This window comes from Eriocheir sinensis, chromosome 36 (genome assembly GCF_024679095.1).
Source record: "Eriocheir sinensis breed Jianghai 21 chromosome 36, ASM2467909v1, whole genome shotgun sequence".
NCBI classification, from domain to species: Eukaryota; Metazoa; Arthropoda; class Malacostraca; order Decapoda; family Varunidae; genus Eriocheir; species Eriocheir sinensis.
Genome location: NC_066544.1, coordinates 8,475,050 through 8,503,028, shown reverse-complemented (window position 1 = coordinate 8,503,028; position 27,979 = coordinate 8,475,050). Strand labels below are relative to the sequence as shown.

Sequence of the window (27,979 nt, the reverse complement as noted above, 5' to 3'; positions counted from 1 at the left end):
ACTTATTTCTGCGAGGAGGTATTTCTCCCTGCGACTCGAAGTAAACACAACACTGGGGTTGGGGGACAGCGCGCTGGTGTCATGCTGCCTTATTTCACGTGCTGCGCCCCCCGGAGAGCCGCCCCCGCCTCCGTCAGCGTGCGGGGGGCTGCGTGAGGTGCTGAGGCGACATGTGTGGAGGCCCCGACGCCCTAACAAGCTGACATGACCCCGAGGCCGCCCCTGTGACCGAGGTGAGGCTGGGTGGTTATGGGTCAAGGCTGGGGGAATGCGGGTGTGGGGGGAAGGTTGGTGGGGGAGTGCGTGAGATAGGTCGTGGATAAGAGGTTGTGGGTGTGGGTGAGGTAGGTCGTGGGTGAGAGGTTGAGGTGGTTATGGGTGTGGGTGAGAGGCTTTGGTTATGGGTGTGGGTGTGAGTGAGAGGCTGTGGTTATGGGTGTGGGTGTGGGTGAGGTAGGTCGTGGGTGAGAGGTTGAGGTGGTTATGGGTGTGGGTGTGGGTGAGAGGCTGTGGTTATGGGTGTAGGTGTGGGTGAGGTAGGTCGTGGGTGAGAGGCAGTGGTTGTGGGTGAGGTAGGTCGTGGTAGGTGAGAGGCTGTGGTTGTGGGTGAGTTAGGTCATGGGTAAGAGGCTGTGGTTGTGGGTGAGGTAGGTCATGTGTAAGAGGCTGTGGCTGTGGGTGTTGGTGTGGGTGAGGTAGGTCGTGGGTGAGATGCTGTGGTTGTGGGTGATGGGTCGAGGATGAGAGGCTGTGGGGGTGAGGCAGAGGTTACACTTATACTTTGCTGCACACTTTGTATAATTCCATTGGTTAGTGTCATGGCTGAGATGGGGCTCCACTGCGACCGGGCAGCTCCTTTTTTTTAGCGTTCCTATCGAGATGTCGATCAGAATAGGTGCATCTAACATCACCAAACCGATCGAGGATTCAGGACGTTTCCTAAGGTAGAGGAGGTAGCGTTATAATTGTATTTCATAAAGAATCCTTATAACCAAAAACCAACTAAAATTATGAGTATTCTTTTTCTTGAACACAACATTGAATAAACAACTGAAGACAATCAGTAAGGAGGAGGAGAGTTGTTGATGTGAAAGGCCTGTTCTGACTCCTTACCAGCTTACCTTTTTTTTGGGGGCAGGGGGAATCACTATTATGGGAAATGGCTGACCCATTTCTAAGCCTGCTGGAATATATTTTAGTGACAAAGAGGAGCAGGAGAATCATACCGGTAGTCCAAGCCTATAAAAGTACAAATGATCAATAAATTCTCTAAAGTGAGGATGCTGAGGAACATTCTTTTGAGACCTTAGGATATGTGTTCAACAGCTTTCCCTTGAATTTCCTTGGATTCCCCAGGACTTCTTTCAGTAAAAGTAAAAGGTATATGAATATTTTTCGACAAAGGGAAAGGTTACATTCAATTTCATGTATATATGAAGGGGTTGAAAAGCCTGTATTTCACAGCAATTCAACAGAATTTGTATTTATAAAGAAAAGAAAAGTAAAACAGCATTATAAATACCTAGAAATCTGTACTTTTCAGACAACATGAAGAAACTGAGACGTGTTATCGGCTCTGTTGCAAATCTAACAAGTAACCGGAATGATGACCACCAAGCAGCCGGTGCCCCGAAGCCCGGTGCCTTGTCCACCTCCCGTAGGAGTGTCTCAGGGCCTCTGCAGGAAACAAGGTGCTCACCATGGACAGATTACAACTGACCTGTTGAGACTAGGCTCACTGACATACAGTAACTTTTACTTGTATGTAAATTAAGTATGAGTCATATAGTATGATCAGTTATTGATGAAGTTAAAGAGTTCGAATATAGATCTATTATCAGTGTGCCGACATTAAGATAAATGATCGGTGAAAGTTGTAATCATATCACTGCCTGAAATTATTTTAAACTGAGATTTATATTTACTCCTGAAGTAATGTGATGCCTCATTTACCTTATATATATATATATATATATATATATATATATATATATATATATATATATATATATATATATATATATATATATATATATATATATATATATATATATATATATATATATATTATGTAAATTGTTAGTCCAGAAATATATTGATTAGTTAGGGTATAAGTTTACTATTTATACCTTTCCATTGACAAGTCTGGCATCCCAAAAGCTTGAGTTGTTTGTTGCTATTTTCCTCTCCCAGTCCCCAGAGAGGCTCCTACTACAGCTATGAGACCCAATCACTGGACTCCTTCAACAGTGGACTGTCCTCTGGTACTTCCCACATTGACCCCTACAGCAAGGTGGATAAACAGTTCACTAAGCTGCACAAATGGGCATACCTGGGGGACATTAATAAGCTGAAGAAGTTCATCAAGAAGGTGAGTTACTCAGAATGTCTTTGATACATATAAGCAACATTAAGATCTTTGTGAAAAAAGTGATTAATGGGGAATTAATAAAATTGTTGCATTTAAGTAACTGTATCATCATAGTTTTGAGGTATAAATTAAAAAAATGTTAAGATGTATTTATTGAATAAGTAAGTATTAATGGGAGCCCCCTACAAGTTATGTTACCACCCTGTAGCAACCCACAGTTTTACAATTTTTTCCTGACTGTGATCAATTATTAATGAACTCAGTTTGAAGCATTATATTTTTATTTTTATTTTCTTCAAGCAATATTTCATAGATTATAATATGGAGTATTAAGTTTGCTACCAGTTTTGAATGGTTTACATAAGTATATGTCTGTATTTGATGAGTTTAGCGCTATACCTTCGGAACGAAGCAAGCGCAAAACTCAGGAGGGTACTGTATATATATTTTAAGGTTTTATAAACCTTCCCCAGTGGAAGGGGAGGGGTGGGGCAATGCTCCACCAATCACGAGACATGGCTTCCTCGCGCATGCGCAGTCCTGAATCCTTTCGCATGTGACTCGCCTGCTCGCAGGCGCAGCTCCTACGCGCAGCAATCAGACGTCGATGTGAAATGGACAAGGCGAGATGCTAAACGCATGCTATACGCAGGAGACGGAGGAGAGTGATGCTACAGTCGCTGAGCCAATCAGCGCCCAGGATGCAGAACGCAGTGCTCTGGTTGGTCGCCTCCCATCCATCAACCAATAGTGTGCTGTGTATGATCTTACGTGGGCAAATTAGCTCAAGCGGAAGCGGCCATAGCTGCGTTTTCAATACATGCGAGTCTTCGTCTACTCATCTGCTGTACGCTACATATTTTATTTCGATTTAATATTTTTTTAATATGTTCAAATTAATTTTTTTTTATATATATATTGTTTTAATTTTTTTAGAAAAAGCTTATTTTACTGCAAAAATAATTAATATAATAAATATATAAAAATACCTATACAGGTAACTCTCGATTTATGCGAGTATTGCGTTCTTGGAGAGGTCGCGTAAATCAAAAACAATGTAAATCAAACAAGAGGTAGGTTGCTGTCGAAAAATAAATACCGTATTTTTCAGCGTATAGCGCGCACCTTTTTCTCATAAAAAATGCCTGAAAGTTTAGCCCTGCGCCTTGTACGCCGAATGTACAAATTTTTAATGATTTTTTTCTTCTTTGGGGTGTTTTTAAGGGTCTGTTTTTTGTCTTATCCAATAACAACGGCAAACTTTCCTTTATCATTGTATATAATCCTTAATAGTCCGTAGCTGTCTTATAATATGTTACCGTAGAATACAGGGCGATCTAATAACTACTATACAAAATTGAAATCGATGGAGGATTGCCCATGCCTTGCTGTTATCCCGTTTTTCCGTCGGGCGCCATTTGTATGATCTTGATCTTGATGTCACAGGTGGCTTGATTGTATGACAAAAAAGGAGCAGTACAAGCTACATAAAAAATCATATTGGAAAAAAATATCCATGTGTTCATTATTAATTATTAATATTAGTGAGAATAATGGGGTAAATATGATATCAGAAACTGTACATCATGAGTCTTGTACGAGGAGATATTTCGCGCAATACCAGCCAGGCCGCCATTTGCATTGTTTACAAACCACACAACCACACCCATACAACAAACAGCTGCATGGCGCATGTCACCAGAAACGTGTGAATTGTGTCTTGCCTAGTTCTCTGTCATAACCTATGAGTGATGGTGGGAATAATATGCTTATTCACTTCATTCAGTGGAGAGAGAGAGAGAGAGAGAGAATATCCATATCACCGAGATATCCACTCAGGCACTCAGTCTCAGCCTCACTCGTGTGAGGAAGAAATGAGGGACACCATGAGTGGCTAGCTAGTATTGGTACCGGTACCGAGCAGTCTGGAACCGGTACTGTACCATATACCTAGTACCGTTAGTACCGGTAACTGCCCACCCCTATTGTTGAGTAGCGTGGCAGCGTGGGTACTGTATTGTTGTTCAAGAGGCGCGCGGGAAGAACTGAGCTCTGCTGTGTGGCCGCGGCGATATGTGAGTCCAGTTGCGTGAGACATCTGGTGGCCACTCCATAAAATATCGCGTATAAGTGGAAAAAACGTGTAAAAAATTTTTTTTTTTGGATTTTGGACCCCGCGTTATTTCAAAAACGCGTAAACCAAACTCGCGTAAATCGAGAGTTACCTGTATACCGCAAAATCCCGTGACATAACGAAAAATCTGCGTTACAAAATTAGATATATACAATTTAAAAATCCACGATACAGTGAGACCATGAAAAGTGAACCACGTTATGGCAAGGGATGACTGTATATATTTTTTCTGGAGAGTTGAAAAATATTAATTTCTTTCATCATGTCGCGGACCCCCAGGGGTCCGTGGACCCCAGTTTGGGAACCTTTGCACTAGCAGGATAAAATAAATTTTCAATTTATTTTGACTCATTTCCATATCATCAGACCTTGCTCATTTCATGTATAATGATCATCACCTTCGTGCCTTTTCTTGAGAAATCAGTAGACCAGCTGGTGGCAACACAGTGGTCACGTGACTTCTTGTTACCTCCAGTTGGCTGGGGTTTGGGGTCAAATGTTATGCATGCATGTTTTGCAGGTGCCAGTTGATGCTCAGGACAGTGAGGGGAAGACAGCACTGCACCATGCTGCTGCCCAGGGCCATGGAGATACTCTGCTCTTCCTGTTGGGGAGCAAAAGCAATGTAGAGATGAGGGACAATGCCGGCATGACAGCCTTCCTGCGGGCAGTGGAGAAGAGTCAACAACACATTGTTCAAATGCTGGTCCAAAGAAGGGTAAATTAATTAAAATTTTATTGAAGGAAGTTTTGTTCATTGCTCTTGGCCAGGTGGTTCAAAGAAGTAATTAATTTGGGTCTTGATTTCTTCAGGTGAGTCATGAATTCCCATGAAATCATTACATAATATTAGTTAGGAATGGACTCACTATCTAGTCATAGCAAAAGATGTAGTCATGCCACTGTACATTTTAATGCTTATGATTACTTTGATTTCCCTATCCTAATTTTTTTCTATCTTCAGGTTGAGATAAATGTTACTGACTACCAAGGCAACAGTAGCATCCACCTCGTTGCCAGGACAGGAGCAACAGATCTCCTCTTGCTGCTGCTTGAGTGTGGGAGTGACTGTGACTCTCCAAACACCTTGGGCCGCACACCCCTGCATGTAGCATGTGCAGAAAACCAAGAGGAGGCCGTGGAAGCTCTCCTCAGACATGGTGCAAGCGTCAATGTGTCAGACAAGGAGGGAGTCACGCCTCTCATGGTGGCGGCCAAGATAGGTAGCGTGCCCCTTGTGGAGGTGCTCATAGATAATGGTGCCAGCATTACTCCTGTGGATGCCAGCAAGTGGACCGCCGCTGACTATGCTCGCTTCACCAACCACAACCAGCTGCATCACCGCCTGAAAACACTTCTGGATAAAGAAGGGGGAGTGTCCCTGATTCCTCAGGGTCTGCTGAGTGTTAGTGATGAAGGAAGTGACCAGACAGAAGGAGCAGCTGGGGGCCTGGTGAAGAAGCCCAGTGATGTTGAGGAGGAGGAGGAGGAGGAGGAGGGTGCTGACAATTCTTGGAGTGACACCAGTGATGTAAATTCTATCAAAGAAAAACCAAAACTTAATCTGACAAAGTTTCTTCCATCATCTGATGAATCAATAGAGAATGTACCTTCTGCCATCACAGACCCTCCTGGAGGTGGCACGGGGCCTCCTAAGCCTCCACGCCTCTATACCAGCTCCTCCAGTCTTGCCTCTGACAAGGTTGTGGCAGACTTGAGTGGTGAGGTACAGGATAAAGAAGACAGTGTGAAGGACAGTGACTCTTGGAAATCATCTTCATCAGAAGATGAAGGACCAAAAGTCAAATCGCTTGGATTATTTGTGGGAAATCTTGACTCCAGTTGTGACTTCAGGAAAAGTAAAGACAATAATATCAACCCAGACCTTAAGACAAGAGTGGGCACTGAAGATCTTATGCTAGAGTTGGGTCTGAAGGACATGAAGTATGAGATTTCAGATGAAGAAATTTCTTTTGAAGGAGAAAAAACAGACCTGCCTCTGGAGGGAACACCGACCAAGGTTGTCATTAGCCCAAGGAGTAAAACTTCACTGGATGAGAAGCTGAGTTCTAGAGCTGGATCCCAGCATAATTCACCTTCAACCCAACAGCTCTCTTCAATAAATATGAATAAGGATAGCCTTAGAAATAAGAGTTCTGTTCAGTCAGCTTCCCCATCCCTAAGCTCTGCAAGGAGTGGCAGCAGTAAGAAATCTAATTTACTGGAATCTCCAGTAAAGTCTCCTAAAAAAAAGTCTCCAAGAAGGGCTAAACCTCACCATCGCAAGTCCAACACATTTGATAGTGACAGTGATGAGGGTGAATCTGCCTCATTTTTCTCACAAAAGAAAAGAAGTTCAACACCCAAGAAGCAGGAAGGAACATCACTGTCAAAACAGTCAGCTGTTGATGAAGACTCCTGGGGAATGGATGTTGACTCTCCTAAATCCAAATCACTCAGCAGTAAAGGATCCAAAAAGTCTAAAAATGACAGTAGTCATGATAGCTTGTCTGAACATTGGAAAGAGGGGAAAATACCTAAGTCAGGAAAAAGCACACCAGGAATTTTACCCAAAGGGAAAGGCAGTGGTGGTGTGGGCGATCATTTGACTGTCCCAGGCCATGGAGGTGCTGGCTCCCACACAAACAATTTGTCCACTGTTGTAGGAACCCTGGGTCGGGAAGGAACCATGCAGGAGGTGGAGGAGATGTGGGAAGCTAATCCTCAAAGGAAACAACAGTCTTCCACATCCAGTAGCAGTCCTCTGAACTCTGAAGGTTTGCACAAATTAGATGGAAGCTCTGGAAAGTCAAGGAAAGAGGACGGTGCTAATATCGGAGATGTAAATGAAACCTGTATCAGTGCCAAAGGTATGAAAAAGGTAACTAACACTCAGGTAAGACATGATGGGAAAGGCGATAAGGATGAACCTGATGGTGTGGAAGTGGATGCAGACAATGAAGACACAGCTGAGGACGTGAGTGATGATGACTTTGGCTCAAGTGGAGTGGAGGACCTTCTGGCATCCAAAGTGAAGGTCACTGCCACACAACAGCCTCTCAGTACAAATAAAGCTATAACTATGCCAAAACACAATGTGGGTCAAGCACACTCAAGTTCACAGGAAAGTTACCAACAACCCCTCTCTCACAGCAAGCCTCTGATCTCTGGGAAACAGAAGAGTCTTTCAGCATCACCAAGGGATGTAGACAAAAAGCCAAGTACAGGGAGCCCTCAGTCCGTTGGAGGAAAAGTCGCGTCACCCATTTCTGATTTTGAGAAAAGGACAGCTAACAAGAAGAGGGAACCAACATTCCCTTTCTCTCCCTCTCACAAGGAAGCAACTGTAGTGCCAGGGCCTCACAAAGGAGGCTTAAGGTATGGTTTGAGCAGTGTAGTTCTCAGTGATGAAGAGTCCTTTGCCGAGGACCATCTCCAAGCCTCAACTCACAGCTTGGAGGAGCTCGATGACAGGACTTCGGTTACATCAACTGAAACAGAAGAGAGTGCCCACATCAATGCTGGGTTGAAGGACTCTCTGCTGGCCCCACTCTCCTCCATGCCTGATGCCTCCAATGTGGACCAGCTACAGGACTTGGTGAGGGAGCTGCGGCTGAAGCTGGAGAAGGAGTTTGGCCGCAGGAAAGACCTGGAGGCTCGGGTGTCACACTTAAAGGAGCAAGAAAAGAAGGCAAGGCTCCTCTGTTCACAGCAGGAACAAAATTCGCAGCAGAAGCAGCAAGAGGTATGAATATTGCTCTATAAAGATGGTTATAGTTATGGCCTTAAGCTTTAGCTATTGTGGAACTTTAGGTTAAGAGTAGATCTGGTAACCAAGTCCTCTATCAACAGATATCAAGCCTGATGGCACACATCAAACAACTTGAGTACCAAGGACGCAGTGAGCAGGACTCCCTGATTCTGAGGGACCACTCCCTGCAGGATGCTCAGCAGAGGTGTGGCCAGCTAGAGGAGCAGTGTGGGGCCCTGCAGGTGCATACCCAGCAGCAGGAGCAGCTGGTGAACTCACTGATGGGTCAGCTTCAGACCAAGGAAAGAATTAACCTCACTTTGCAAGAGAAACTGGAAGAGGTCTCCTCCCAGACCAAGTGAGTGAAGTGATTGTGGTAATGGTACAGTTCTTCACTTAACTGTTGCTTTGATTATTTAGATGCTTCTCATCAAGGGGACATACAGTGTAATAAGGATTGAAGTTCATTACTCACTAACTAACTGTTTTGCTTCTCAACTCTCCTTGGATATTGTTTGATTGTGTTTGCTTCTCCACCAAAGTTATCAATTGGGATATATGATGCAACTGATGTACTTATTATGAAACTTTTTGATTAGGGTAGCTTAAGGTTAATGACTTTGAATTTCAACATTCAGTTGAGCATTAATTGAATCTATCAATATTGTTTTCATATTAAACATTCTCATTAACTTATAACTTGTTGCAGGTATGTTTCTATGAAGAGCTGCCAGACAGAAGACTTCCTCATGTTCCTTGCTCCGCGTGAGTCTGTGCAGGCACAGACTGACTGGGTGTGTCTGGGTGGTGGGGAGGATCGGCAGACACAGGCAACCCCAACAGTGTCAAGTTCTTTTGTGCAGACAGAAACATCAAAGTTAGAAATTAAACCATTTTCATTAGGCTCTCAGCCTGAAGTTGATGTCTCTCACAAAACTGAGACCAGCACACAATTTACACAAACTGATCCTGAACAAAAAGTTTTGACATGTGAAAGAGAAACTCAGAGTAAGATAATTACCATGAGACATGCCAGCTGCCAAAACACCCCACAAAGAGCCTTCAAAACTTGTCAGACGCATTTCAATACAAAGTCTTTCAGCAGCCAAACTGACACCAATGTCCAAGATGGATTTGATGTTCAAAGAAAAGCTGTAAATGATTCCTCTTGTCAAACAGTATCCTCAAACAAGCAGGCTGGAATTCAGACAGATACATTCAATTTTGAAAATCACAAAGTATCACAAAGTGGTTTACAAACTGAAACACTTACAGCAGCATTGGAGAATATTTTACAGGATTTCTCACAGGACATAAAGTCTGCCTTACATTCATCTGAAGAGGGCCACTCCTCTGCCCTGGATGACATCAATAAATCTCTCAATTCTCAGCTGGCAGCCCTAACCAACAGTCTTACCACAAGCCTGCAGCAGACCTCTGTCTCACCCAGCCACGAGGAGGTGGTGGAGGTCCAGGAGGGGATCTGCGAGCTCCAGGACACACTGCAAACCCAAATGGAAATTTTGAAGCAGCTTTCAAATGATCCGTCCCAAGCAGGAATGCAAAACCTTCTTGACACAGTTGAAAAATTACATTTAGAGTTAAAGTCAAACCTAAATGCTCTTGGCAACAGGATAATAGAATCTCTACAAAGTCATGTGGCAAGCCAACAAGAGCAGAAGACTCTTATAGAATCTCTGATGAACCAGAAGCAAGAAAATGACAAAATTTTAACAAATATCTCTGGTCAACTTGATAAAAGAAGTGATCATGAAATGGAAAGATTCATCGACCTCAAGCAGCAGATTGCAGCCCAACTCACAGAAATTAAAAAAGCTATTGAGTCGTCCAGTGTGTCGGAAGACAGTGGCATTTCAGGAAACTTGACACGAGGAGTTGTTGAGAAGCTGGACTCCATCGAGAAGTCTTTGACGTTCCCTGATGGGCGAGGCTGCGTCTCCGAGGAGCTGTCTGGGGTGCAGTTTGGTGTGCAGCAGTTATCCAATAACCTGTACCAGAAAGTGGCAGTGCTCGAGGAGCTCATCAAAATGATCAGCAGTGACTCAAAGCTTGAGCAGTCTGCCTTGATGGAGCAGACCAAGGCCATCAGTGATAGTAATGACCATCTCACAACACTTGTAAAGCTCAGGTTGTCAGAAGCAAATTCAGACCTCAGTGAAGCAATTGAGGAAAATTTCCGTATAGTTCAGGATCAGCTTCTTCACCTTCAGCAGATCATTCTACAGAGGATCAATGAAGTGTCAGAACATATAAGTGTTGGTGAGGATAAAAAGGGTACAAATTTAGCCAGACAGATGATGGAAATAGCAAGTCAAGTGTCAGGTCTGCAAGGTGGCCTGGTGCAACTACAGACCAGTGTGCATCAGGCCCACAGCACACCCATGCCTGGAGGGGGGGTGGATGAGGTCCTGGTCTCTTCTCTGAAAATGTTCCATGAACAAGCCACTGAAACTCTCAAGCTACAGAATGACAGCATCATTCAGCAACTAGAAGCTTTGCAGAAGGAAATTCATGGTAATGCGGTGCGAGGACAAAATGTGACGGAGGGACATGAAGTTAAGCTTTTGAAAGAATCCCTGAAGGAGAAGGAGAGTGAGCTGGCTGCTGTGAAGGCTGTCAAGGAGCAACTGCAAGAGAAGCTCAGCCAACAGGTGTGTTTAAGATTGTTTGTGTAGTGGCTAGAGTAGCTGCTTTACCATGATCAGGATACCTTGAATAATATATTTTTTTGTAAATCTTGGCACCTCACTATACCCATTCTGAAAATGGGATTTGAAAGGATAAATTTGGCAATAAGGATGATGTTAGAGATAATGATAATACATAATTTGTACAAGAATTATAAACTCTATAATAGAAGTATCTTCAAAGTTAATACAGTAGAAATTGCATTATACAGTAATTGTTTTATTAATTTTTCATTGCATCAACATTACAGAAAATTTCCCTGGCCTCCCTACAATCCAAGGAGGAAGAATGGAAGATTAAGATTGAGACTCTTCATGACAGAGTTAAAGATCTGACTGAGAGTCTGAAGGAGAAGGAGCAGGAGCTGCGACAAGAGGCAGCAAAGCTTGCAGCTCAGAGTGAAGACACAGTCAAGCTGCGCCAAGAAAACTTTCACCTCTCCTCCGAGCATGCCAAACTCTCGGCCATGCTGCAAGCTGAGCAGCACCAGCGGCAGTGGTGTGAGGGGGAGCTGCAAGGCCTGAAAGAGGCAAAGGATGTGACAGAGAGGAGGATGCAAGAAATAATGTCATATGTTCAACAGTCTTCTCTGCAGCGCACCCCCCCAACTGGGCGGGATAATGATGAGGATGATACTGTAGCAACCTGGAAGCAGGAAATAAAGAAGCTTGAGGTGGAAAAGAGGAGGCTTGAGGAGCAGTGCACCGAACAGCAGAATCTATCGCGCCATCTGGAACTACGGCTGAAGGAAGCAGAAGTGTCTCTGGACTTGGAGAAAAGCTCAAAACTTGACTTAGAAAAGCAACTGAAGAAAGCTAAAGAGTCATCAGCAAAGCTTCAGCGGGAGTTAAGTGATATAAGGCAGCAGCAGGAGGTGATGAGGGATGTTGAGGCCCAACAGACAGAGCTTGAAATGGAGATCAAGGCAAGGGAAGGTGCCATGGACTCTTTGAGGAAGAAAGTGGAGGCTGTGAACAAGGAAAAACTTGACCTGAAAAATGACATCATGCAGCTGAAGGAAGAAAAACTGCAATTTGAATTGATCAAGCAAGAAAAGGAATTAACTGAACAAATGCAAAAGAAAACTGAGGAACAACTCCGTGATTTGCAAACAAGACTATCAAGAGATTATGTATCAAAAGCAAGCTTGCAAGTTTTGCAGAAGGAGTTAGAAAGTAAATATCATTTAGAACTAAGCACTAAACTTGCAGAGCTTAACCACATCATACAAGAGCAAAATAGGCAGCAGGAATCACTGGCCAAGAATAAAAACTCCCGAGAACAAGAACTGAAGGACGAGCTCAACAGGAAGTCTGAGGAGGTGATCCGTCTGAACGCCAAGCTGAGTGTGCTGGACGAGCGAGGAGACACGTGGAGGGTGAGGCACGACAGGCTGCTGGCCCTCTACCAGCAGCAGGCAGACCTCAACCACAGCCTCACCACCACAAAAAAGCACCATGAAGACCCACTATCTATTACCTTGCAAGAAATTGACAAACACCTTAAGGTGAGTACTTAAGTCTTAAGGACACTCCATCTTTTGCATGATTATTTTTTTTAGAAACATTTAAGTTTGAATTACCTCCACAATACTTTATATCTCATTCACTGCTGGAGCTATTAATATTGTCAGCTTTGTTTCGTATGCAAGATGGTACGCTTCATTTATGGATTAAACAAGATATCCATGAAATTTCAGACTCCACTTGCTACTTCAACATTTCTTGGGCAGCTCACTCCCCCTGTGTCTCTGCAGCTGCCTCCTCCCCCAAGTAACATTGACAGCTACCACTACACCCACGCAGACACCCTGGACCGCACCCTGCAGTCTTACCTCAACTCATCCACACAGTCAAGGTATGAACCTCACCCTTGTCAAGTCTTTCGGCAACAAGGCCCTTACTAATGTAAGAATAAGTCGGCACAACCCTTAGACAATATCCAGTGTACATAGCCACGGGAGACCTCCATTGTGTCATTGCACTGACTCTCGATAATGATAAAGTATTTGAATAGTGAACAATGGAAATTACATTGAGGAATGTATATGTTCATTGTATATTTTGGCTCTTTTAATCCATAAACTCCTGTCTCTGTGAGCAGGTACAGTGCTGCTGATGACAAGCCACAGGCCAAGATATCCCCACTGCCTTCATCCCCACACCACAGCCAGCACCGCTCTCGAGTGCCGGACCTTGAACAGTCGAGGGATGAATATGTTGATCTTCTGAAGATGAAGTATGGAATTTGATATTTTTCTACTTCCCATGAACATGTAATATTTATATGGGTAATTATTAACTGTTGAACCATGTAAGGGTGCTCCTAGTTAATGGAGATGGTGCAGTGCAGTTTCATGTGTGTGATAACCCATGTTCATACATGGAATGTACACATATTTTATATAATAGTAATAATAGACTGGATAGGGACCAAATAGTAGATTTTGTAGATCTGATTTTTCAGGGAACTTGCCTGGAAAAGTCTGGGTGTTATTCCACTGATCTTAATTGCAACTCAAACCTGTGAAGATATTGGTCATTATCATTGTCATCATTGGTGTCATTTTTATTCTCACCCTCATCATTGTTATCCTCAACTTTATCATTACCACTCCTGCCATCATCATCACTATACCACCACTTTTGCCATTCATCAGAAACTACAAGAACACTGAAAAATCTCAAAATCTACATCACTGAGTGCTGGGGATTGACTCAGGCCTTGAAAATAGAAGTCAGGACCCAGCAAACCAACTGAAGGCCTGGGTTTGATTTCTGGCACACAGTGATGCACATTTAGAGACCTTTGCCTTCAGCATTACATCTCATAATCATAATGGAAGGTTCATTCTCATGAATTATTCAGTCAGCTGTACTGTCTCACTCCTTCAGGAACCTCATTACTAACTTAGAGAGCAGGACAAGAGCACAGGAGGGTTGATACTGAGCAAAGAAAAAAATTCAAGTGATAACATCTTGGATAAGCCGCTCACTGTTTCACACCGAGTGGCACGTTTTGCAAAGGTGAAGAATGAAGTAGTATAGGGCATTGGAGATGGGTTGTTAGAGGAATGTGTGATATAACAGTTTGAATACGGTATAAGAATAAACAAATGAGAATAAAGACTAAATAATGAGAAAAGATGTTGATAAAAATACAGTGCTGTATGCAGGGAGAGTTTGGCCACTCCCTAGATGGCATCTGGCTGTGCTGCTCTTTGCCTCCTATCCAGCACTCCAGCCTGAACTTAAGCTGCTGGTAGTATTTCAAATACTAACATTTTTATCCATTGGTGGTTAACTTGTGTCCAGACAGAAGCACTCTCTGTCTAAGGCACTGTGAAAATGTAAAGACAAAGTGTTGAAAGGAAAGAAAAGAATACCCTCTGTGAATGTCAGACAAGTAAAATTATAGAAATGATGCAAGAGGCATGAGAAGTAGCTTCTTGGGTCATGGACATTGCCTAAAAAGATGTTCCTGAAGGATGCAGATTTACCTGCCATAAGTAATTTGTTAATCAAAAGCAGCTTTTTGTCTTACATTAGAGTAAGATGTTTAATGATAATTTTATTTTTTAAGTTATTTCCCATGTGCATTATAAGAAAATGACAAACACAGAAGCCTTGTTGTACCTTGATGCTGTCCATAGTGTGAATCTTTGTGTGGGCTGCCACTGTGTTTACCTGGCAGTGACTCGCCGCCCCACGCACCAGTGCCTCCTGTAGCTAAGTTCAGATAGCCATATTCTGACTTTCAAGGAATTTCCTTGATTGAAAGAACTTGCCATATATCTATGATGCTGATTTAACATATATTAAACACAGCATAGTTGAAAATGTTTTGTAAATTATTAATATCATATTGATAGTATGGGGTAATTCCTTACCTTACTGCTTTGTTATCTTGCAGTGACTGGTGCCAATAATAAGATTTTGTTCATGACAGAAACAGTATTGAACCTTACTGTGCAGCTTTGAACAATGTATAGCAGCCATTGCTTAACTACACCTCTTGCCTGCAGCAACTAAAAATCTCTTTATCTGTGATATTCTACGAATAGGTGTGATCTGATGCTAATTTACATTAATGTTACTGGGTCATGATGATTCACATATTGTGCACAACTGAATGTAATCCTAGAAATTTTATTTTACAAAATACTCTGGATTATTTGTATAAAAAACAATAATTGGTCAATTGCAATGAATCTCAACAAGAAAATGTATATATTATAAATATTAATTGTCTGGTGGCTACTTTTTAATAAATTTTGATTATATATTTTAAAAAGTTCCTTAAAGAGAGTGTTGGTGGCCTGGTGTCCAGCAAGACATGGCCGCCTCACACACTCCGAGGCAGGCTGTTGCAGTGTAATGGTGCCTTTGTCTCATTCAGGCTTTTATTAATTTATTTCAATTAAATTTTTCATTTTTCCATGACGGGCTAAGGTTAGTTTTACTTTATGACTTACTTTCATTATTTAGATATAAGGTTTAATGCAGCTGGGAGAAAATAAGTAAAATATGAAATTTTATAATTTTCCTGCAGGTGGTTCATATGCAAGCTGACATGTGCCTGTTTTGAAAATTGAAGCATTACCATTACATAATGGTTTACCAACTTCCTTCTGTGATACTGTAGGAGGTAACTGTTGCATCCTCTACTCTAAGGTGTTTAATGCTTTCATTGATCTGGTCATCACGAGGGACCAAGCAGCATGTCAACTGGTCTGTAATGAATAGTCTGGTGCAGAAATTTTGTTCAGTAATAATCTTAAGTACCGAGATACAATATAAAGATGACATGATTTTCTCCTCTATTTTATTGGCATATCAAGTACAGGTAAACCACTGATTTATTGGCTCTGTTGGTTCCAAAGCCTTACCAGATTAACTCCTGTAGAAAGACTATAACGCTTTTGCTACTTCCTGTTTTGAGAGTGAGCCCGCATTTCTTGATATGTGTAAAAATTACCATAACTTCCCTTCAACAAACACAGTCTATCTTCAGCTAATCTCACTTAATTTTCATCACAACCATGCTCACTCACAGCTTCCTTAACACAGATGCAATCCCTCCCATTGTATTCTATTATCCCCATGACCTAAAAAATTGTGTCTCATCCCTGCCTGTATCCAGTGTGGCTAATACCCCATCCTCACACATCCACCAATTCTACCTTGCTATGAATCTTACACTCCCCTGCTTATCTCTCATCTCTGCATCCTAGAACACTATGCCACCCACTCTTCTGCTACTACACAGATGGATCCAAATCATATAGGTACAGGATTAGCAGTCCTTTTCACTGACAACTCATACTTGTTTACACTCTCCCATTGCCAGTGTTCTCACAGCAGAGCTATTTGCAATCTCCTTTTTTCCGCAACTCATGCTACACTTCCGTTCCTCAACCTTTGCCTTATTCTCACTCTCAACACCCTATATCTGTGAAATTCAAGAATGGCTCTTTTGTCTGTCAGAAAGATAAGTTTAGTACTGCTGGGTTCCAAGCAGTGCAGGCTAGGGATTCTCCAATTCACTTTGCAATTTTATCAGGCTGATCAAGCTTCCACTATTCCACTCAGATTTTTATCAACTGTATGTACCTTTCTACACATGAGACCTGCTGGCCAACCATCTTTAAAAACAAATTCTGAGCACTAGAACCATCTTTTTACTCATCAAATAAGTCATATCACTCTACTAGAAAATGAGAAACCACCCCAGCCTGACTATGAACTGCATGAAAAACAAGACTTGACTCTATATTTTCCTTTAACCCCTAGACGGTGGTGGAGCTATATATAAACGGTCTTAAATTCAGTCAAAAGTTGTGGCGTTACTATATTTAGACAGTTCTCGAACAAGAACTCCCTGTTTTTCCAAGCAGAGACTATAATATAGTCGGTAATGTTTGAATACTGTAGACCCTGAAAAATGATAATTGGCAACATTTTTGTGCACGTGGTTATGAGAATCAGTCACATACACTCAAAGCAATGTCTCAGTCTGCTCCCAACTACAAAGTATTTTTTGTGTCTAACCTAATTATCATATTTCAATTTCATATTTGGAGTTTGTAGACACAATAATGTTCTGTTCATTGAGGAACATCACTTATAAAGAACTACAACACATTCAAGAGCCAGGTCACAAGTCCTGGACACAGCTTTGTCTATCGGTGTGACTCCATCTTTACCTTTTAAAAATATGACTAAAATACAATCATAAACCTTCAGTTTTGTATGGCAGAAATATAACCACCTCCAGATTGTGGTAGACTATATATAGATGATAGTTAAAACATACATTATGCAGCGTGAATATATTTATGCTACGGTCCTAAGGTCGGCAGTGACTATATATAGATGATTAATTTTTGGAGGAGCTACTCTTCAAGTACTGCTGCTGTCTAAGGCCCCTTTCACACGAGTGGTTTCTGCCGCTGTGGCACGTGCTGGATGGTTTAGCTTTACATTGACTCTTATGGGTGCGTTCACGTGAAGCTGGAGCGACAGTACTGCTGCTCCGGCAGCTGCACCCTGCCGGACTGCCAGCAAGACCGCAGTGGCAGAAATGCCGCACAGCGGTTTCGGTGGTCATGTGTTGCTATGGGCGCGTTCACACATGCGGTGTTTGCCGCGTGCGGCGAGGGATAGTTGTCTGTGAACACTGGGAGGAAGGGCACGTGACCACTTTGTCTGCATCATTGGAAAAGCTGGTATGCACTATATTTTCCATCTTATGAACTTTCAATTAATGGATATTGAAAATGTAAATGTCTTACATATTAATTCTGTATACCTCTGTACAACAAACATCTGCATATAAATTTCAGGGTTATGGCTAATTAAAAATTATCATGACACGGAGCTGCTGATCTCCGAGATTGAAAGACGGCCTTGTTTGTGGGATCCCTCAAGAGAGGATTACAAATATGACTGAAGGAGATACCGAAGCGGATGCAGCAGACACTGCACTTGACAGTAGATGTCCAGGTGCCATGCGGCTGCCGCTCGCCGGAGCGTGCCTTTCCTCCCAGTGTTCACAGACAACTATCCCTCGCCGCATGCGGCAAACACCGCATGTGTGAACGCGCACATAGCAACACATGGTCACCGAAACTGATGTGCGGCATTTCTGCCGCTGCGGTCTTGCTGGCAGTCGCCAGGGTGCGGCTGGCGGAGCAGCAGTCCTGCCACTCCGGCTTCGTGTGAACGCACCCATAGGAGTCAATGTAAAGCTAAACCATCTGGCACGCACTGCAGTGGCAGAAACCACTTGTGTGAAAGGGACCTAAGGGTTAATGTTCACTTCATTCTCAAAAACATCACCACTTTCCATTTCCTAATCCTACTTCATCACCCCCCTATGTCTCAAAGACAGCTTTAATGAGCCACCTTATTTTTGGCATTTCTATCATGTCATTTGGAGAACTCAAGTCCTGAGTTTTTCAGAAAACTATTTTGTGCACTTTTCCTCCTCTTGCTAGTGTAACTTTTTTTTCCACATTTATCTTGGAAAGCTTGTGAGAGTTCATCTGAAGCCCCGTCCGCACAACCAGACACTTCCTGGTGGGGTTTGGCCTACACCATGCAAAGTCCACAGGCACAGTTGTATTCTCCTCCACAGGGCAGTGTCAGGCCCAGTCAAAGCTGGACAGCCAGACAGGGTGGTTTCTCTTGATAAGGCCGTGTGCAGTACAATTATGTGTACCAGGAAGGACTGCAAGAAGCTAGCACTGTGTAGCATTACCATTATTACTATGTATGAAAAAGAAAAGGTACAAAATGAAAATAAAGGTGTCAACTTGTGTCTGGCAGCAACATACTACCAAGCAGTGCCTGGTGAAACATCACCCACCAGCACAGGCATTTTACTCATTTGCCTGGGGGCACAACCAGTAAGCCTGTCAACAGGCAAACTGCTTGCTTATACCCACTGGCATTACCCAACTGTGGATGGTGAAGCTGGGTACATTCCCTCACATGAACACAGGTGCACTACACTTTATCACTGACTACCAGCAGAGTTACCATTTACCTGTCAAGATGGTAAATACAGTTTCATTTTTATTTTATTATATTTTTACAGCTGGAGTGACCTTGATGGCCGTATGTGGTGACATCCTAATATTGTATGCACTATTTTGATGATGCATAATACTAGGTGCAAGGAACACTTCTCCAATCCCATCGTCCTTTTTCCTACTGTTTTAAAGAGCGAAAATAAAAAGTTATAACGCCAGAGTTCCATTACTGGCCACATAGAACAAAACATAGTATAAATTGGCTTCAACATGAAGCAGTTTGTGATGTGTTAAAGAATGCTCTCATTTTATTTAAGCCACAAAAATGCTGAATATATCAAACATTTTAGCATCACATTAATGTTCTCATCCCTGGTAAAGATTATTATAGCCAAGTTCATTTACAACGTGGAAAGACAAATCAGTCACCTAATGTCAGCTGAAGGTCATGTTCACAACACTAAAAAATGAGGGCTAAGATGTCCTACTACAGACTAGAGTTTCCAATGGCCAAACACAGCCACTCAGATGTGAAGTACTCCATATTCATAAGGCCGAAGAAATTAATGAGTCATGATAGGAAAAGGTTGTGTGTATAGAAAAAGCAAGGAAGGGAATTGTTTTCCTGTGCCCAAACCTTAAAGGGAGGGCATCAAATAAAAAGCTGCACACACATACACACACACACACACACACACACACACACACCACGACATAAAAGTATTTGGATCTTTGCACTGAGTAATTGAACATTCTTATAATTGGTGGATTATTTAAGAGTATGACATGATAACTATTCATTCCATTATACGGAATAAGCTATAAGAGCACCAAGATATTCTTAAAAGGAAAATTAATGCAGCTAGAGAGGCTATTCCTTCTCTGCATTATCTTCTTCCTTCTCTATATCTAAATCTTCATCATCAAAATAATCTGAATGAAATTCTTCACCCCTGGATTGACTTGTTTTCAGTGTGGAGTCTGCACCCTCACCCCCAGATGGGATGAGTGGTGTGTACTGTGGAGGTAGTGGGGTGTCTGCAAGTCTGCTCTGTTGGGGTGCTGGGGGTGGGCTTTGTGAACTCTCCGGTGTTGGCCCCTGTGTGAGTGGTGGTGGCTCTTGTGCCTGCTGTGTACTTAGTGTTGTCCCCTGTCCCTGCTGTGTAAGTATGTGTGATGCCTGTCTCTGCTGTGTACTCAATGTTGTCCCTCGTCCCTGCTGTGTACTTAATGGTGCTCCCTGATCCTCCTGTAAGTTAGGTGGTGCCCTTTGTCCCTGCTGTGTACTTAGTGTTGTCCCTTGTCCCTGCTGTGTGACTATTGGTGCTCCCTGCCCCTGCTGTGTGCTTGATGGTGCCCCTTGACCCTGGTGTGTGGTAAGTGGGGGTCCCTCTCCTTGCTGCATGGTTAGTCTGGGTTCCTCTCCATGATGCATGGTTACTGGAGGCCCCTGTCCATGCTGTAAAGGTTGTGGTATTCTCTGCCCCTGTTGTGTGTTGACTGGTGCTCCCTGTCCCTGCCAAGTTCTTAGCGGCACTCCTGTCTGGGTTGGTGGAGGCAGCCTATGCTGGGTGTATGGTATGCCTGGCTGAGTGCCATAGTTCCTCCCAGTGGTGCCACTATGTGAAGCCATGGCTGGGCGTTGCCCTTGGTGAGGGAATGGGATGCTGGGGATTCCGGCAGCCACCAACTGGTTACCTGGGATGCCATCAGATAAATAATTAGTAAAGAAAACTCTAAAATAAAGCAGTAATGCAATAAAGAAAATATTTAGAAGAGATCCTACCTTGTTTCTGGAGGTTGCTTTCCTGCTGAGGCTGAGGAGATCGCAGGCCAAGGATCTTGATGTAATTTCCAGGCACCAGTCCCACATTGCTGCCATTGGAGGCCAACAACCACCCCTGGTAACTAGGCTGTTGGTCTTTAGGTGCCAAAATAAGGGGCTGCCCAGCAGCAAAAGACAGCTCATTCTTCATCCTTGCCTGTAAAGAAATGGAAAATAGTTTTGCTCCTCAGTACCTAAAGAAAATAAATAAATAAATAAACTGATTACTACTGGATTTTGCTGAATCTCATTATCATCAGCCACAACAGGACAAAGGCCTTTCCCAACATTCTTCACTTCTCTCTGAAGTTAGTGTACAACATTCTGCTTGCCAAATGCACTAATTTCAACTCTCAACCTGGTTCTCAGTCTACCCTGACTTCTACAAGTTTTGTGTTGCCACTCTACTACAATGATTATCTATCTGTTATCAGTTCTACACATGATATGACCAGCCCAAGTCCTTCAACCTTTGCCTCCTTCCAGGTGTTTGCTGAATATTACAGCTTTAATCTTCGTTGTTTTCTTCACTGAGGTATTCCTTCACACGTGGTAACCATATATCAATTTCATCAAATGATATTCTAAGTAGTCAAGAAGTTAAAGGGAACTAGGTACAATCAGTGGAATTAATATATGCTTCTGGGAAAGAGGAGAGGATGAAGCGGTACAAAAGGACACTACATAGAGCTATGAGTCTTGAATAGTATGGAAGTGGAGGCAGCAAAAGGCTTTGATTATGGGCTTCTTGTGCCAACCTTATTAGATGGATAGATGAATGTGACAAGCCTTGTGTGGTAAAAGTCAGTGGTGAAAGCAGTTATAATAAGCATACTAAGAAACATCTGTGGAGTATGTGTGAAAGTGCCAGAAGTAGAATAGGTTGGAAATACATGGCAAGCTAATTAGAAAATGGCATATAAAGTGCTTAATTACCTGGAAAGGGTACTGGCCCACTGCTGCAAAGTGCTCCTCTTGCCCTGTCATCCAGGCACTGGACTTGGCCTTTGAAGGGACCAGGGAGGACAGCAGCCGCCAGATGAGGTATGGGCCACCAAACACAACACCAAGAAACAGCACGATTGGCCACGATGACTTGGAGGCTTTGATGTCGGCCTCAGTGATTTGTGACGCATTTGGAAGACTGGCATTAGCATTGCGCCACACTGCCTCCAAGCTGGGGTCCTGAGATCTCAAACCTAAAACAGAAGCAACACCAAGATATTAGCAACTTACTTACCTGATAAACATTGAAATCAATACACTTTGCCATGTTTCAGTGGGATGACCTAGAGTTTGCTTGCAAATACAGTCCCTACAACACCACTCTACAACTAGTAATGCATAACTTCTTCCTATACAATAAAGGATCACAATGTAATTGCTTCTATGTTGTATTTATAAAGTTATTACAATCTGTGTTACATTCTATCACATCAGGTACCTATGTAAGTAAAATACCAAAAATTACAATGAAATAATAATATGATTGGTCATTGACAGTCTAATATTGACAATACAGCAAAGAGAATTGATCAAAATGCCTACTTACCAATTAAAAACAACAGTTTGTTGTACAACCATCGCAGGGTCCGAACAACAGCAAGTGCAGAAAATATTTGAGCAAAATGTGATTTCATTCTGTTGAAATGGTCTGCCACGCCAAGCACGGCACGGAATGAACTGTCAAGAGAATTACAGGTGAAACACAATGAAATGAGAAATTACTGAGAAATCATAGGAATCATCAAAGCTTCATTATAATGGTACAGTAAATGAACTTGCCTATAAACAGCATGGTACGTGGACTCCAGCATCATACTAACTGAGCCAAAAGCGTGAACAATACTCTCTATGCTCTGGAAGGCCTGCCGTGAACTGTTCTCTGCAAGCTGAATGAACCTGTGAGGGGGGCCAGAATGATTTATTTTAGTTTCCCTGCTGACTTACTTATACATAGGAAGTTCTCAATATAAAGACTTTGATTAAAATCTATTTATGTTTGAATTGTAAATTTAGGGGGAAACTCCAAGTGCACCATTAAATTGAGTAAGTTTTCTGTATTAGCTCAAAGACTGTAAATAATCTTGCTCGAAACATTAACCTCAGATAATTCTAAAAGTGCACAATGTTCCCTTTCAATTGAAATTCTAAACCAATAAGCTAATCAGAAACAATGGTGACTGAATAAATAGTGATCAGCATATAAAAATAACTGCCAGACACAACCAGACCTGTGTCATAAACAAAAATAAACCAAGACAAATAGTTTTCAATACACACCCATTTTCGTCATTGACATCAGGCAGCCCGCTCATCCCGTACTGGCCAAACCCTCTGTAGGTGCCCCCATACATCCCCATCCCCATCCCCATGTTGCCATAGCCGCCATAGGTTGGGCGAGGATAGGTGCTGTAGGGAGCAGTGGTGGCGGGTCGGGGGGGCAGGGGGGGACGCACTGAGGCACCGGGCATGCTGCTTCCCCCACCTGGCCCGGGCATCATGTGTGGGGAGGAGGGCATGAACCTGAGGAACACACTTTGCTTAGCTTTTTTTCCTTTTTTGCTAACGAGACAAAGGACAATATAGAAAAAAATGGGCGTGCTACATGTTCCAAAAATCAAAATAGCTGATGAAAATAATGAAATAGCCAAGCCTGTGAATAGTTCCGTTCTCAAATCCAAAAAAGAAAATCCTTAAACATTCTATTTTTTTTAATCAAGTTACATTATATGGTGAGAGTTTACAAACACACACATATATATATATATATATATATATATATATATATATATATATATATATATATATATATATATATATATATATATATATATCTATATATATATATATATATATATTTATATATATATATATATATTTCATGAAGTCCTGGCTAATTTCAAAATCATCCATTTATAATACAATGTAGAGTGAAATATAGGTAAATTAAAAATTAAATATTCCTGGTGTTATTGATTTTGGGATAGACTCATTTTAAGTCACTTTGTTAGGTGATTTTACACAATAACAATAAGAAATTGAATCAGCACACACCGGAACCTCTTCCACATGTCATTTTGAGATTAATGCAGAAAATATGACAATGATCCAGAATTACGCATCTCAAGATCGCAGAGCAAGGTCACCACCAAATTTGTATTCTGCAATCCATGTTTTCTTAATCTCTAACAACCCCATGTAAACCTACTGACTTGAGGTGAGGGTAGGAAGCATGAATGGGTGTGGTGGGTGACCGGGGAATCGATTCAAAGATACCTACTTTCTGTATTTTACAAGTGTTTATCAGCAGAAAAGGTCCTACTCGATACGGAGAAGAACAATGACTTCTTCATCAAATCATCCAACCCCATAAGGGAAAATAAGGATGTTAAATGAAGATGAGCATTTTACTTTCTGCATTTATCTCAAAATAAAATTAATCCACAGATTCTGATATGTGCTGATTTGATTTCAACTCTCAAAATTGTGGAAACTTACCTCCACCTATTAAAAAAAAATAGAGAGAACTAAAACAAAGCTTAACTAATTTCCACAACTTATTGATTAGGTTTAAAATGCTTAGAATAAGGACACATAAATGTTAGTGAGTATAATATTAAGAAAAGTAAAACAATACAATAAAAACTTACATATTGGGCCTTGTAAGCCTAATCAAACCAGCCATTGGGACAGACATCCACCACACAAGTAGGGAAAAGTAAGACTAGGAAAATATAGCAGACTTACTGGCACCACTCTTACCACACCCACCCACGAGAATGATGCAACTGTGATAATCAAGTCCAACAAGGAAAATGGCCACTGCACAGGAAAAGAGTAGTACGGCCCATACTCCCAAACACTGAAGGACTTACACCCACATTGAACAAGGCTTTCATAGAGGTTGGGGTATTTCCTTGGGTAGTTTTATAAGTAAGGATAGTTCAACAAGGCTTCTGCACCATGAATGTAAAATATGCTCACGAGAACCTGACTTTGATTTCCTTTGTGGCATTTGGAAATATTAGTTATGAGACCTGAAAGCATCTGAGAATACTGAACTATGAACTAACAGCTAGGCAGAGGCAATACTGTCCCTCATACTGTCATACACATTTACAGACTTTATACTGGCACTGCACGAGATAGATACAAACAACCTTCAAAAACACTGATAAGCAGATAATTATAGGTATGCACTGACCATTACAGTAGTTTCATTTTAACCCAATTCTGATAGGTATTTTTTAGACTATATCATCCTCCTGTTGGCTTTGAGTAGGCGATGTAATGTGGCAGAAACCACAATAATAATGGCAAAGAAGACAGAAGAAGAGAAACAATGTGAGGAATGATTAGCCAGTGATGGTGTAAGTAAAGCTACCCACATACACGTGACTATATTAACCAGTTATTAGGATTAGTAGGAGACATAATGGCGTGGAAAACATGATAATTAAGGTAAAAATGCCAGAAGAATAAGAACAACATGAGTAGAGATAAGCCAGTGATGGTGTAAGAAAAGCTATCCATGTCCACACAGCTATACTAACCTGTCATTAGCTTCAGAAGGAGACATAATGGTGCGGAAAACATGATAAGGTAAAAAAGCCACACAAATAGGAAAACATGAATAAAGATAAGCCAATGATGGTGTAAGTAAAGCTACCCATGTCCACACAGCTATACTAACCTGTCATTAGCTTTAGAAGGAAACATAATGGTGTGGAAAACATGATAAGGTAAAAAAAGCCACAAGAATAGGAAAACATGAATAAAGATAAGCCAGTGATGGTGTAAGTAAAGCTACCCATGTCCACACAGCTATACTAACCTGTCATTAGCTTTAGAAGGAGACATAATGGTGCGGAAAACATGATAAGGTAAAAAAAGCCACAAGAATAGGAACAACATGAATAAAGATAAGCCAGTGATGGTGTAAGAAAAGCTATCCATGTCCACACAGCTATACTAACCTGTCATTAGCTTTAGAAGGATAGAAGGAAACATAATGGTGTGGAAAACATGATAAGGTAAAAAAAGCCACAAGAATAGGAAAACATGAATAAAGATAAGCCAGTGATGGTGTAAGTAAAGCTACCCATGTCCACACAGCTATACTAACCTGTCATTAGCTGTAGAAGGAGACATAATGGTGCGGAAAACATGATAAGGTAAAAAAAGCCACACAAATAGGAAAACATAAATAAAGGTAAGCCAGTGATGGTGTAAGAAAAGCTACCCATGTCCACACAGCTATACTAACCTGTCATTAGCTTTAGAAGGAGACATAATGGTGCGGAAAACATGATAATTAAGGTAAAAAAGCCACAAGAATATAAACAACGTGGGTAACGATGGTGTAAGACTGTAGGAAAAGACGATTATATGATCCTGAAATATTCTAACCTGTCATAAGCTTTAGTAGGAGACATAATGACGCAGAAAACATGATAATTAAGGTAAAAAAGCCACAAGAATATAAACAACGTGGGTAACGATGGTGTAAGACTACCTAGGAGAACACGATTATATGATCCTGTAATATTCTAACCTGTCATTAGCTTTAGTAGGAGACATAATGGCCCAGAAAACATGATAATTAAAGCAAAAAAGCCACAAGAATATAAACAACATGGGTAACGATGGTGTAAGACTACCTAGGAAAACACGATTATATGATCCTGTAATATTCTAACCTGTCATTAGCTTTAGTAGGAGACATAATGGCCCAGAAAACATGATAATTAAGGTAAAAAGGCCACAAGAATAGGAACATGGGTAAAAATGGTGTAAGACTTCCTAGGAAAACATGATTATAAGACTTTGAAATATTCTGTTGTTGGCTTCCAGTAGGAGACATAATGTGGTTAAGATTCGTTTTAGGTCCGTGCCAGTATCTCATTACCTACCTTATGAAACATCAATATCTCTTCATATATCTTTTCTACAAACCTTCAACAGTCATGGAAACGCTTTGAAAATCCAATTCAAGGACTTTTTTTTAACTCTTGAAAATATGGGATAATGTTTACGAAAGCGTGTCGCCTCCTCTGCTGGCCGCGGCGACACTGCAGCGGGTGTTGCGAGAAATACCTCCTCGCTGAAATAAGTCACATATACATGAGAGGGGGGTTGAGGGGGGGCGCAGCCCCCCCATTAGTAGGTCGTAAAGTTCGGTTGGAGTAGTTTAAATATGCTCCCCGACCCTAAGCCCTCTGCGAGCTATTTTGCGCTTGGCGGCTTCATCGTCGCCATGCCAGCAGAGGAGGCGACGCTTTCGTAAACATTATCCCATATTTTCAAGAGTAAAAAAAAAGTCCTTGAATCGGATTTTCAAAGCGTTTCCATGACTGTTGAAGGTTTGTAGAAAAGATATATGAAGAGATACTGATGTTTCATAAAGTAGATTATGAGATACTGGCACGGACCTAAAACGAATCTTTACCCATAATGTGGCAGAAAACAGGATATTTAATGCAAAAACGAGATAAAGAACGTGCGTCGAGATAATAAAGCAAGAAATAATGTCAGTAAGGCTACCACGCTACTATACTACTGTAGGCTTCGAATAGGAGACAAAATAACACAGAAAACACGATAATATGGGTAAAGAAAAAACGAGAATATAAACAACGTAAGTATAGATAAGGTCGTGATGGTGTAAGTAGGCGAGGCACACTTACGAGGGGGTCAGGTCGGGCTGGTAGGTGGCCTGGCGGTGGTTCACGTCCCCCAGCCTCTCCCAGGGCTTGGGCGGCGCCGTCATCACCTCGGGCCTCGTCGGGGAAGCATAAAAGACAGCAAGCACTCTGGCACTCTCGGCCCTGGCACTCTTATGCGTCTGTGTACCCTGTCCCTGCCCTCCACCCTTGGCCCTGGCACTCGCGCTCCCAGATGTACGATAAAAGACTCCAACATACGACTCTCAGGTCAGCTAAAAATAAGTGAAAATAAGTGTACTCCTGCCGTTAAGAAAGCTACGCAATACTGAAAAGGAAAGTGTGTGAATAAGAAGAAAAGAGGAACGAGAGGAGGAGGACCTAAGAAGCGATACAAAGCGTTACAGAAAAACTTACATGATGTTCTCTTTAAATCAAATCAAACCACCCTTCAGGACACAGCGGGCATTCATCTCGCATGTAGGGGTG

The 27,979-nt window shown here is 41.9% G+C and overlaps 2 protein-coding genes across 3 annotated transcripts; one reads left to right on the top strand and one right to left on the bottom strand.

Annotated features, from left to right (window-relative positions):
- Positions 1-18: 18 nt before the first annotated feature.
- LOC127007705 (ankyrin repeat domain-containing protein 36A-like) lies at positions 19-15,780 on the top strand. Its single transcript, XM_050878937.1, has 10 exons — positions 19-233; positions 1,544-1,691; positions 2,194-2,371; positions 5,026-5,223; positions 5,470-8,250; positions 8,358-8,614; positions 8,966-10,928; positions 11,216-12,472; positions 12,665-12,822; positions 13,069-15,780. The coding sequence occupies exons 2-10, from the start codon at positions 1,549-1,551 to the stop codon at positions 13,214-13,216; spliced, it is 7,083 nt and encodes a 2,360-aa protein (XP_050734894.1). The 5' UTR covers positions 19-233; positions 1,544-1,548; the 3' UTR covers positions 13,217-15,780.
- On the bottom strand, positions 15,773-27,733 carry LOC127007707 (peroxisomal membrane protein PEX13-like). Of its 2 annotated transcripts, none has more exons than XM_050878938.1 (7): positions 27,515-27,733; positions 23,109-23,351; positions 22,611-22,727; positions 22,378-22,508; positions 21,762-22,024; positions 20,787-20,982; positions 15,773-20,698 (listed from the first exon to the last, which is right to left on the bottom strand). In XM_050878938.1, the coding sequence occupies exons 1-7, from the start codon at positions 27,595-27,597 to the stop codon at positions 19,872-19,874; spliced, it is 1,860 nt and encodes a 619-aa protein (XP_050734895.1). In that variant the 5' UTR covers positions 27,598-27,733; the 3' UTR covers positions 15,773-19,871. The 2 variants fall into 2 exon arrangements, with proteins under 2 accessions (XP_050734895.1, XP_050734896.1); XM_050878939.1 differs by lacking the exon at positions 27,515-27,733 and adding an exon at positions 24,479-24,591.
- Positions 27,734-27,979: the final 246 nt, after the last annotated feature.

Bases quoted from the DNA above. Each gene is read 5' to 3' on its own strand.
- LOC127007705 (XM_050878937.1), top strand. From the start codon at position 1,549: ATGAAGAAACTGAGACGTGTTATCGGCTCTGTTGCAAATCTAACAAGT. The intron at 2,372-5,025 runs GTGAGTTACTCA...CATGTTTTGCAG, and splicing joins TGAAGAAGTTCATCAAGAAG to GTGCCAGTTGATGCTCAGGA. The intron at 8,251-8,357 runs GTATGAATATTG...CTCTATCAACAG, and splicing joins CGCAGCAGAAGCAGCAAGAG to ATATCAAGCCTGATGGCACA.
- LOC127007707 (XM_050878938.1), bottom strand. From the start codon at position 27,597: ATGACGGCGCCGCCCAAGCCCTGGGAGAGGCTGGGGGACGTGAACCAC. The intron at 22,025-22,377 runs GTAAGTAGGCAT...CTTCTGTTTTAG, and splicing joins CAAACTGTTGTTTTTAATTG to GTTTGAGATCTCAGGACCCC. The intron at 20,983-21,761 runs GTAATTAAGCAC...ATTTCTTTACAG, and splicing joins TGGGCCAGTACCCTTTCCAG to GCAAGGATGAAGAATGAGCT.